The sequence below is a fragment of the Arvicola amphibius genome, chromosome 11, assembly GCF_903992535.2.
Source record: "Arvicola amphibius chromosome 11, mArvAmp1.2, whole genome shotgun sequence".
Classification (NCBI taxonomy): Eukaryota; Metazoa; Chordata; class Mammalia; order Rodentia; family Cricetidae; genus Arvicola; species Arvicola amphibius.
Genome location: NC_052057.2, coordinates 116,905,450 through 116,918,129, shown reverse-complemented (window position 1 = coordinate 116,918,129; position 12,680 = coordinate 116,905,450). Strand labels below are relative to the sequence as shown.

Sequence of the window (12,680 nt, the reverse complement as noted above, 5' to 3'; positions counted from 1 at the left end):
TCAGGTTTTCAGAAGGCCACACACCTGTTCTCTAGTGAAAATTCAGATAGCTTGGCAATGACTTATGTAACATTAGCCCAATGGTAGGGATCTGATTCATGAATAACACCTTTTCTGGATTTTGTCCATGGTTCTGACCAAACTAGAAAAGCCCAAGAAGGCACCTTCTCAGACCTTCCACAGTCTTTTGACCCCTCCCCCAAAACACAGGTGGCCACGCCCAACTCTCTCCAAGCTGGGAATAAATAACCTCTGCTGTTTTCATTTGACTGGTTTTGGTTTGTTCTCCCAATAAGAAATGATAGCAGTTTTCTTTCATCTTTGTACCCAAGCTTAGAAAAACAGAGGGCTGGTCAGAATACATTAGAGTCAGCAAGAAATTGTTTCTTTGATCTGTAGAGGTTTTATTGGAATCAGTGCACAGAGAGTTTGCTGTGAGACTCTATAGTTGCTGTGGGCTGTGCTCTGTTCTCCCCACACAGGGGGGCAATGCCTCCATATTGATGCTGTTTCCAAAGCCTGGCACATTATCACATATGGCTTAACCCGCTAAGATAAAAAACAATTGATTTTATATCAAAAAAGGTATATAACTCCTAATATAAGATAAATAATCACCACTCCACAATGTTATATAATTCCTAATATAAACCCTAAGCATATCCCTTGAAAGCTACATAAGATTTGGTACCTAATATGTGAATGCACCGTGGTTACCAGTTCATTCTAACGCTGGCTGGATGCACAGGTGCCTACATACCCCTTTGACCACATCCCTCCTCTTAATTTACTACCAGAACCTGTCAAAGTACCTGATCACAAGAACGTTCTCAGCTGTCTGTCTACTTTCTGGGTTTTTCCAAACCACTAGTCATCCAGAGTGTCCCACTTGGGTTACCTGACCACTGTGAGTTCTTGACTAGTCATCCAGAGCGTCCCACTTGGGTTACCTAACCACTGTGAGTTCTTGACTAGTCATCCAGAGCGTCCCACTTGGGTTACCTGACCACTGTGAGTTCTTGCGTTATGCTTTTCTACACATCAAATCAACTGTTGTTCTTTCTAGAGAAGGGTCTAGAAATCTATGAGATCAGGCTGGCCTGGAACTCAGAATATGCCTACTTCTATCTCTGTAGTGGTGGGACTTAAAGGTATGCATCAGCACACCCTGTGAGATATAATTTTTCTCCCTTTCTCCGTGACTTTTATTTGTAAAAACTTGTTCATCCTCTAAGTTATCTGGGATCCCCCATCTGCTATTTGCTTTTTTAGCTAGAGCAAGTTCTGACTTGAACCTGTTTTATCATGGTGGCTGAATTCTGTCACCCTCCCCATTTCATGTAGTGAAGTGTTAACCAAAAGTACCTCAAAATGTAATGATATTTGAAGACAGGACCTTTACCAAGCAAGTACATTTAAAAACAGGCCATTGAGGAGGGTCCTAACCAATTCTAAATGGAACCCTTCTCAGAGGATGAAATTTAAACCCATAGATAGAACCCAGAGGTGTGTGCCTTCAGGAGACAGGCCATGTTGGGGACCCAGTGAGAAGACAGATAGTAGGTTTCCACATGGCTTTTCAAAGGGCCTTTAGTGGGAGTTGTCCCTCCTCATATTCCTCACAGAGACTTTTGAAAGAAGCTTTAAAAATGAGGAACCTGGGGTAATCACTAAGTAAGTTTCCCAGAATCCCAACTGATAGGTGACAGAATCAAACTTGCAAAGTAAGCAGTCTACCTGAGAAACAAAGGAAGAGGGAGGGAGAGAGGGAGGAAGGGAAGGAGGAAGGGAGGAAGGGAGGGAGAGGAGGGAGAGGAGGAGGTGGTGGTAAAGGACGCCTAAAGGGCATCAGGTGTCCAAGAATAGCACTAGAAGAGCGTAAAGCAAGGCTGCTTTTAAAGTTATAAAAAAGACGTTGGTCTTAGCAATGACTTCCTGGTTTGACTTCAAAAGCTCAAGCCCCAAAAAGCCAAAACCAGAGCAATGGGAGTGCATTAAACCTCTGCACAGTGGAAACGTTCAAGAAAATGGAAAGACAGCCTACAAAATTGCAAAGTATATGTATAATGAAGATTTCAAATGTAAAATATATGAGAACTCGTGTACCTCAAAGGCAATATTCTGATTTAAAATGGTTGGGACTTTTTCTAAAGAATGTGTATAAAGGACAACCAGGTGTGTGAAAAGCAGCCAGCTTCATTAGTAAAGGAAATAAAAACTGAAACCTCAGTGTGACGTCATATTACACCCGATAAATAGGGAGCGAGGAGGGAAGAATGCCCTCAGGCATCAGTGGTGGGCATGTAAGTCAGTGCAGCCGTGATGGAAAACAGTGGGACTGTTTCATGGAACTACTAATAGCACTGTTATGGGACCCAGCATTCATGCTTTGGGTCTGTAATCCAGGAAAAGTGACATCAGCATCCGGCCCGCAACTCCTACCCCACTCCATTGCAGCCATAGTCACCATATTTCCCGTATTCCAACTATGGCGATCCTATGCGTATCCACCAGAATATAAAGACTATGATAACTATGCCCAGGAGAACACCTCCTGGCCTTTGAAAAGGAGCCATTTCCATCTGCAACAACATCAGTGGTCCTAAAGTAGACACAGTCAGGCACAGAAAAATAAATTCCGTGTGAAAGCTGATGAAGTCAGACTTAGAGTAGCAGAGAATGGCACAGTGGTTGTCATGAGCTAAGGACGGAGAGAATGGGGAGATGTTGCCCCATTGGCACCAACTCTGGAGTTGCAAGGGGAACAACCCAATGCTTGTAGCATGCAGCATGGATAGTGAAGGGTGTGTTCATGAATTTGAGTGTGCACACGACAATCTTCATGAAAATATACAAATAAAAACTGTCATCTTATACACACTGAATCTACTTAGCCTAATTCAACTGAGGGCTTCAAGAAGAAAGTGAGATTCTAATCACATTGGATAATCAGAAAGACTATAAAAAGAAATGTATCAGGCTTTCTTTGTCAGGCCACCAACCATCTCCCAAATCATGACACGGAGACTTATAATTGGTTTTGGATGCTCTGCTTGGCCTTGCTCGTTTCCAGCTAGCTCTTTCAACTGAAATTAACCTGTTTCTCTTTATCTACCTTTTGCCTCAGGGCTTTTTACTTTACTTTCCTTCTGTACGTCTTGCTTTCGCTGCTTCTCATGTCTGCTGGCTGGCAGCTGCCTAGCTTCTGGCCTCGGGCATCTCCCTCATTCTCTTGTTCTTTTTCTTCCCTTTCAAGCCTAGATTTCTCCTCCTATTTATTCTCTCTCCCTCCCAGCCCCGCCATTCAGATCTTTATTAGACAATCAGGTGCCTTAGGCAGGCAAGGTGAAACAAATGCAACCAATCTTTACGTAATTAAACAAATACACCACACTGTACAAAGTTAAAGTCATATCCCACAGCATATACAAATGGAACACATATTAGCCCAGTTAAAATAATATTCCACAACAAAGAGATGATTAGTTACCCAAAAAAATGTACATTGTACACAGTATAACCTTTGATCAGTGTGAGCACATCCTCAGATATTTTTTGGCATGCAGTTTTACCTGTGGCGTGTCGTCTAGTACCAGTGAACAGCCTAGCATGAGTCCAAGGTCAGGCAAGGAAGGTCACAGAGTCCCAGCAGCAGCTGGTGTGAATCATGCCATGAAAGGAGTCTGTGGGCTGGTTACGGAAAAAGAGAAACAATTCTGTGAGGTTTTTGACAAAATGGAGAATCCTCCACCCAAGATGCCAGAATTTCCCATAGAAGTGTTTCAGAGTCAGGTTTGGGGGTTATTATAATGAGGTGTCTGGGGAGCAGAAACACAAAGTTCAAACTGTGGAGAAAATGCAGATTGTCTCTTTTACCGTCTTACCCTGTACCTTCCCACACACAGAGACTCACTCTGCTGTGCTCTGGATGCTGTGTCCCTGCCAGGCCCCTATGTGGAACCCCTGACCCCCATGGTGAAGGCATTCAGAGGTGGGAATTTTGAAAGGAGCTGGGCACTTACTATTCCCCTTCCTTACCCTGTGCAGTCATTGTGAGTCTTGGGGTGAAAAGCACCACTATGAAATAGCTCTTCCGCAGACACCAAATCTTCCAGTTCCTTGATCCGGGACTTAAGTGCCCAGAAATGAAAAACTAGATTTCTATTGTTCATAAGCCACCCAGTCAGTGGTGTGCGCTGCACCCGTAAAACTGACTAGCACACACGCACACTCAGGCACTCTGTGTAATTAGGTTTGAAGTTTGCATATTTGTTTTCTTAGTATATAATTAAAAGCATTTCCAGGCCCTTCCCATAGTGCCTGAGCATGCATGTGTGAACCACTGTGCGTGGGAGCCTATGTCAACGCCAATTCCTGAAGGCTTTTGGGGGGGGCATGCTAATGCTCACCATAGTGAAATTTCTGTGCCAAAGTGTGACCCTCTTTCTTTCCATGGGTGCCTCAGGGATGGCTGAGGAGGAGACAGAAGCTTTCTGGTACTGGCTCTGCTGGGCACAGGCCTGCAGGCTGCAGGCTTAGTATCCACTTGTAGAGTCATTTTGTGTTCCCTGAGGAGAAAAGCTTTCCCCTAAAGTGAAGGTAGAGATCTTTCCAGTCATTCATTTCTAGTCAGAGTATTGAACTCAAAAGGGAAAATAACAAGTTGATGTTCTATAATGGAAATAAGCAGAAATCTCCATATTTTATTTTATTTTATTTTTGGTTTTTTGAGACAGGGTTTCCCTGTAGTTTCTAGAGCCTGTCCTGGAACTAGCTCTTGTAGACCAGGCTGGCCTCGAACTCAGAGATCCGCCTGCCTCTGCCTCCCGAGTGCTGGGATTAAAGGTGTGCGCCACCACCACCCGGCTGGGAACAGAAGGCTTTAAAACAAAATCCAGGCAGACTGCATGGCTCAGTAGAGAAAGGTGGCTGCTGCCAAGCCCGTGACTTGAATTTGACTTCCAGGATTCACATGGTAGAAGATAAAGGACTCCTCCAAATTGTCATCAAACCTTCTAATGCACACTGTGACACACATGTCACCCTCCACATGCACCAGTAAAAATAATTAGTTAATTAAAAACATGAAAGAAGAGAGAGAGAGAGAGAGAGAGAGAGAGAGAGAGAGAGAGAGAGAGAGAGAGATCATTACAACAGTGGAAAAGTACCTTGGCAACATTTCCCACAGAGGCTGAGGGTGAAGGTGAGGACTGACATTTTATAGAAAGAGACAGCCTGTTCCGCAGGAGAAAATTTAAATTATATTGAATGACGCAGTCGCTTTAACATTTTCTCCTAGGACTTTGTGCCCTCTTTTAGTATCAAAAGATCAGCTGTTCCCAATGATGCCCTTAAAATCAGCTTCCAGAAGAAATAAGTGTCTAAAATACCAGGGATGGGGGAAGAAAAGGCTTGCCCTTATAAGGCCTCCTAGAACCTCATTGGGAGAGTAATTTCATGTGTTAGAGAGGTAATTCTCTCCTTGTCTTCGTGACAGGTTCACAGGAATGGAACAGCTTTATCTAGCGACTTGAACACGCTAGAATCACACTGAAGAAGGTGGCGGCGCAGGGGCATCCAGGAGGGGAGGGGCTGCAGAGTCCTAGGCTGAACTCTTGTTCTTTCCCACAATCTCGAGATTCTTAGCAAAACCATGCAGTTCTCTCACTCCGGGGACCTACTACAGCAAGGACTTTGGAGTCTCCCTTTATTGGAAGTGCTCTTTGACTTACTAGCTCTAAACTGCCAGCCTGGGATGAATAAAAGAGGGAAAGTGGTTGTTGGACTGTGTTGAACAAGGACAAGCGATTGGCACCCTCCTCACGGGCGACTGGCGGAGGAAGTGTCCAGGTTGAAGGGAGGTGCTAATGGGTCTCACAGAACCAGAATTGTCAAAGCATTCTCTAATCCAGATCTCTTGCCCTGCAATATTTTAAGAGCCCTTACGCTTTCGCATACTATAAAAATGCCCACTGGTGTGAAAAGAGAGGAAGACAAATCTAGCCAGACAGGTCTCAATTGGCCTTATCAGGGATTCCAGAATTGGGGAGTGTCTGCAGTCAGTATCTCAGAATTTTCTACCCCAGGAGCTGATTGTATTTATAGCCGGAGGAAAGAAAGCGAATTTCAAAAAATGGAAGCAAGGCAAAGTAGCCATATTGATTTCAGCTGGAGTCTCTCCTGTTTGAATATGTTCTAACAGTTGGCATCTGGTGATTGGCTGAGAGTCACTGACACTCCCCCAGAGTAGGCTACAACCTGTTTACGTGTCAAATTTCAGTGCACACTATTTGGGGAAATGCTTGAGGCAATTTGAAATTATTATGTATGAGGTAGCAGCTTCATGCTGGGCTGGTATAGCCCCCACACGAATCTTAAAATCTGTTTTGTTGGGTTTTTCTTTTTTTGAGTTTTCTACTTGTGTGTCATCCTGATTTAATCAGATTTTCTCCCTTATTAAATTGTGAATCCATAGAACATGGGTTGGTAGGGGGAAAAAGACATTTTTCTTGTATCTTGTGACTCTTTTTACCCAACAGTAGGTCATTTGTTAACTGTAAAGACAGAATACCGTTCACAAGACTCTGTCTGTGTCAAGCCCCAGCTGAGGCTAAAGCAGCCTCATTAGTAAGTTGAGGGCATGTTTGTTTGCCTGAATTCTAAACGTCTTTGTGTTTTGTTAGCTTTATAGTGCATCCCACTCCAGTGGTCAGTTTCCCAATACCTTTGACCCTTCAACTACTGTTTGCCATATCGAATGGCATCCCTATAAGGAACTCTATTGAAATTGAGTCTGTGCTCTGTAGTCCAGTGTGGACACTGGGGTCATACAGAACTTAATCATTGCACTATCAGCAAGACTGGAGAGAGAGAGAGAAGACAGAGATAAAAAAGAAGGGAGGGGAGAGTTTAGGCGTGTCAATACAAATATAGCAAGAAGGAGTCTCATAGTTTATAAAATTTATTCTTCCATTTTTTTTCTGTATGTGTGCACCCTGCATGTGTGTTTCTGCACTGCATGTCTGCCTCATTTCTACAGAGTGCATGGGAAATCCTGGAACTTGAATTAAAGACAATTGTGTTGTTAATCCTGAGATTCTCTAGAGAAAAACCAGTTCCACCATCTTGGCCCAAAGTAAAGCAAGTTTTTATTAAAATTGTATATACTGGCCAAGATGGGATTTGGTCAGAACCACTCCCTGGAACTATTCCACACAGCTGAGTGACCCCTACATCTGTTGTCCTGGCATTTATGGATAAAACCGAAAGGGCACCATACTTTCCCATAAGGCTTTGTTCTTATTTTTAAAATCTACAACTCCCAGCATTCCAAGACACTACCTGGTCCTTGGGCAGGTGGGGCTTACAGGTTAATTTAGGGCACAGCAACAAACCGCCTCGTGAGATCTTTTCTGCAAGGGGAGTTAGCAAGTGCTCTTGATGAATAATAAGCTGCCCTCCCAATATCAATTCCCTCCCTACAGCTGTCTTTCTCTTTTAATATACTTGAGAAGAGTTTCCAAAGAAAGTAAAATAAGCAATCTAAATGTAAGCAAGAATTTTATTTCTTTCTTAAACAAGTAAGAAAACTGAAAGTCATTATGAGATGTTCTGCGAGACATGTTTTTCATCTCGGTGAAACTAGAATCTTCCTTGAAGTCTTTAGAGAGAAACTGGAAGTTAATCCGCGATGAAGGCCTCATGGTGATGGATAAAGCCAAGGGTCTCTTCTTGCCTGAGGATGAAAACCTCCGGGAGAAGGGAGACTGGAGCCAGTTCACACTGTGGCAGCAAGGTGAGCCTAGGCCTTCTGGATTGGCTTCTGCATGCACCGACCAGGTGGCAAGGTCTCCTGTGAAACCAAGGGTTTGGGTATGCACTCACTGATTTTAAACTTGTGCGTGTATCCGTGTGCACACATATGTGTATTTGGATAAACATGGAAGTGTTTTCCATTGTCCCTGTCATCTCTGTTAAAGGGCGCACTGTTTACTGTTCCTCTACTGTGTATGTGCACCTGAAAGCCCTCCACATCCCTCACTGTCTTAGAAAGGAGTGTCTCTGACCTCTGTCTGCTGCTGTGTAATGTAGGGGGTGCTATGGGACAAAGTGAGGTCAGCATGCCTGGGACAAAGTGACTCTGGAATGGCCGGAGGTTACGGCAAAGGATAAAGTTGTTATTTTCAATATGTTCTGGCTGTTTTCTAATTCCACATTCATAATTTTATTCTTGTTCTTTCTGTTGCTTTTTAATTGTTCTGATAAACATTTAATTGGAATACTTAGTAAATTTGTTACATCCTTTATTATTATAAGCATTTAAGGTTAATGAATGTGTGGGTTAAGATGCTTCATCTACATGTGTGCAATTTTCCACTTGAGTTATTAGTTTTAAAATAGATTAAATTTATGTCCTGGTTTCCATTTTTAATCAGAATAAGTGTGTGTGTGTGTGTGTGTGTGTGTGTGTGTGTAGCAAGCATGTGCTGTGCTTTTACTGTTTAAGCCGCTCAGTTTGTGTTATTTTGATAGACAGCCCCAGTCGACCTATATAGTCTCTAAGTACTGTTATTGAACTGAACTGTAGTGTGCATGTGTGTGCGTGTGTGTGTGCACACATGTATGATGGAGGGTTTTGCAGAGATTTGAACTCAGAACTTTACATATGCAAGGCAAACCATGTACCATACTTCTATCCCCAGCTCTTATATTTCTTTTTGAATGGTCAGCTTTTTCATTATATTTTTATTATTAAAAATTTTAAATTTAAATGTATTTGATCATATTCTTCCCCTCCTCAAGCCCTTGCAGATCTTTGTCCCCCCGACCCAACTTTAAGTACTTTCTCAAAAGCAATCAAAAACCCAATACAAAGCCAAAACCAATAAAACAACACCCTTCTTCCCAAACGCACCAAACTGTAACCAAATAAAAGCCCACAAGAAAACCATAAAGTCCATTATATGTTGGTCAACACTTCTGGACATAAGGCCTGCCATGGAGTGCATGGAGTGTCACAGAGAAAACTGATTCCCCTTCACTTTGCTCGCGTTGATTCAGAGGGCCTTGTTCTCCTGGTGTCCTCCGTTCCCTCTGGTTCTTACACTTAGCCTCCTCTTCTGTGCGGTTTCCAGAGCTCTGAGGAGTGTTTGGATGAAGACATTCCATTTAGGGATAAGTGTTACAATCATATTCTCTCTCTCTCTCTCTCTCCCTCTCTCTCTCTCTCTCTCTCTCTCTCTCTCTCTTCCTCTTTCTCTCTCTGACATCTGGCTGTGGATCTGCATTTTTCCCCATCTGCTGTGAGAGGAAGCTTCTCTGATGATGGCTGAGCCAGATACTGATGTATGGGTATAGCAGACTATCATTAGGGACTAATGGCATTTTATCACTAACTTCTAGATCAGTATTATTTCCTTTATCCCCTAGGTCCTTGGGCTATCTAGTCTCAGATTCTTGGTTACCCAAGCATTGTTGAGTATAGGCGTCATCTTGTGGAGTGGGCTTCATGTCAAACCAGTTATTGGCTGGCACAAGCTAGTGACTTGAAAGTGAGCCTTAGAAGCCAGAATCTTGAATCACCATGCTTCTTGTCTTATGTCCTCTTCAGTCTCTAAAACCAGCAATAGCTGCTCGACCTTTTATCGTCTGAATCACTGACTCTTCTCTCTCACTTTTGCACATTTAAGGGCCCTGTGATGTCAGCCTCTGTCTTTCTCTTGGCCTTCACATTCTTACAGTGAGCGTGGTTGGTTATACAAGTGCAAATGGTCCAAATAGAACGAGATAAAGTTTTAACTGCAGTTTGGGTTTTGGTGTGTGTGTGTGTGTGTGTGTGTGTGTGTGTTTTAGGAGGGTCTCACCATGGTGATCAGGTTGGTCTTGAACTCCTAGGCTCAAGTGATCCTCCTGGTCAGCTTCCAGCGTAACTGAGACCACAGATACACCAAGGCAACTGTGATTTGCTTCTCACAGTCTTTCTACCATATTTTATTCCAGGAAGGAAGAATGAGAATGCCTGCAAAGGAGCCCCGAAGACCTGTACTTTACTAGAAAAGTTCTCCGAGACAACAGGATGCAGGAGAGGACAGGTACCAAGGGTGTTTTCAGAGATGGGAAGGACACAATGTGTTGTCAGGAAAGAGGTGGATCTGACCTTTACAAAATCACAGTTATTTCCTGTGACACAAGAGATGTCTCTTTTCCCTTCACTTTTTAATGAAATATAATTTCATATTGTTGATGTCAAAATTTGAAGGTCGAAAGTGTTGAGTGTTATGTCACTTCATGGAAAATGAGAGTGTTTGTTTATTTTTAGCTTCTTTGCAAGAAATAGGATGCTAGTATAAATCCCCAGAGTTACAAAGACTCTCTCCTAATAACTGATGCTGATTCTGCTGCTTCTCCACACCTTGATAAATGGATGACTGGATGTCATACTTTCTGTGCAGATCAAATATTCCATCATGCACCCTGGAACTCATGTGTGGCCACACACAGGACCCACAAACTGCAGGCTCCGAATGCATCTAGGGTTGGTGATTCCCAAGGAAGGTTGCAAGATCCGGTGTGCCAATGAGACCAGGTATGTTTCCTTTGTGTTTATCTGTTTTACCCATCAGTCAACAGCAGGTGTTCCTTATAGAAAGTCTGTATTCAGTGGGACGTGTCCCTGTCTCTGTAGCCGGGGTAGACAGAAACAAAGTGATGTGCATATGGTCTCTAGTCTTTGGCCTTTGTGTCTTCTGGGGGTGTAGAGAAGCCGTTCAGAGTTAGGGCAGGCCCCTGTCATTTACCCCACAGCACTCTTCTGCCTGTCCAGCCTCCTGGTTTCTTCTGGTGGACAACCCTGCATTCAGAGTCAGTCCACTTGCCTTGAGCTTCCCACATTCTGCCTTGTGCTTTAAGGCTCCACGGCTTGACTTGTGCGTGTGTCTACGAAGTCTTCCTCCTTGAAGAAACCACCCTGTGGTGTGTGTGCTCTGCTCTGGAGGTGGCATTGTGGTTCGCTGAGTGACTGCCACTTGCAGAAGCATTTCTGCCACTATTTGATCTTGACTACTCATTTAATCTCCTGAAATCTCAGCTTCCTGGCTTGTAAAATTGGCAATAATGCCTACTTCGTCACGTCGTGGTGTGGATTAAAGGGAATGATTCTCAGAAGCACTTAAACCCCCTCCTGGCATCAGCAGGGCCACAGCAAACATTGGATTCCGCGAAGTGCTTGCTTCTTTTCTAATCATGACAGTTGATTCACCCTCTTGTGAACAAGCCACACTTGAAGGAGCCTCACAAGCTCTGTCTCTTGTGAGGAATTTTCTAGATACTTCTTTGTTCTAGCAGCTTTTAGTATCTAGGCGAAGAATGCTAATTACTGAGATCCAATTTCAGCTCATAAAAATAAGACCTGTGGACTGACATCTTAGGCCATGTACACAGTGTGTGCCTCAGTGGTCCCTGGCCGGCTATCATTGCTGTCAGCGGCCGTTAACCTGATGATCGTGCTGAAATGGAAGCTCCTAGAGGCGGGAAACCAAGACACAGCTGTGTTCTGTTCCTAATTGTGTCTGATAGGGCACAGAATGGAGGGTGGGACAAGTATACAATGGCGGATTACATGGGGCTTTCTGTTCCCAGACATACATGATCAGGAAGATTACAGGAAAACCCATGCTACACAGCCCGAAGGGAGCACAGGTCAAAGGTTACAAATGGGTCATTGGCCAGGACCTCACTTGCCCCTAAGATTGGGAATCTTGCTGTAGTGTTTGTTTCGTGGTTTAGTTGGCATGCTTATTTGTTTTTAGACAAGAAGGCCATAGGTACTGAAAGCTGAGAGGAGAACACATTCTAAAACGTCTATAAAAATCAAAGGCGCCAAATCTGAGCAACACTGCGTGCTTCAGCAGCCAGGAGTAGAGAGCACGTGAAGAGGAAGGTGGGAGAGTGGGTGTGGTCAAGACCCTTCCTAGGGCTTCTGACACTGGACCGGCTCCGTCCACCTTCAGGGAGTTATTGTCTGAGGGGAAGAGATGGGAGCAACAGCTATAGCTGACACAGTGGAATGTTCCAAGAGGGAAGGCTGTGATTGGTTCAAACCTAAGCAAGGCTCTTGGTTCATTCCGCCAACTGGAATACACTCCTCCGTGCTTTGCCCACAGACCAGCCCACAGACCCAACTGATGGAAGCAATAGCTCAACTGAGATTCCCTCTTTCTTGGTGAGTGTGTCAAGTTGACATGCACTAACCAGTACAGGCCTGGAAGCTTTTCTATCCCCTCCCCCTTTCCCGCTTCTCTTGCAGTGTTCTCTTCTGTTTCACAGTCACTTCTGCTACTGATAACCTAGAATCGAGAGCAGGAAGGTAGAAGTGACAAAGGACTGATTTGATGTGACCAGGTAAGGAATTCCTCTGGTGGCTCAGCTGAAAGGCTCTCCCTCAAGGCACTGAGAGAAAAACGCCACCTGCCCGACTGTGCCATGGAGTGCCTGTTTTAATCCTAATGGACAGAAGGGTTCTCTGCTAAGATAGGCAGTGTTTGTCGCACTCAGCCTTTGATCACATTCTCACAGCTTAGATGAAGTCTGCTTAGGGTATCTTGTCATAGAAAGAATGAACTCATCATAACCAAGAGCTGCACTTAAGGAATTAGGAGAACGTTAGTGTTGACAAGAGCCCT

The 12,680-nt window shown here is 43.9% G+C and overlaps 1 protein-coding gene across 1 annotated transcript in view; it reads left to right on the top strand.

Moving 5' to 3' along the window:
• Asph (aspartate beta-hydroxylase) overlaps positions 1-12,680 on the top strand; it is a 163,450-nt gene that overhangs the window by 142,359 nt on the left and 8,411 nt on the right. The window contains exons 21-23 of the mRNA XM_038347167.2: positions 7,660-7,795; positions 10,000-10,091; positions 10,452-10,585. Coding sequence (XP_038203095.1) covers positions 7,660-7,795; positions 10,000-10,091; positions 10,452-10,585 — 362 coding nt within the window. The remainder of the gene's footprint in view (positions 1-7,659; positions 7,796-9,999; positions 10,092-10,451; positions 10,586-12,680) is intronic.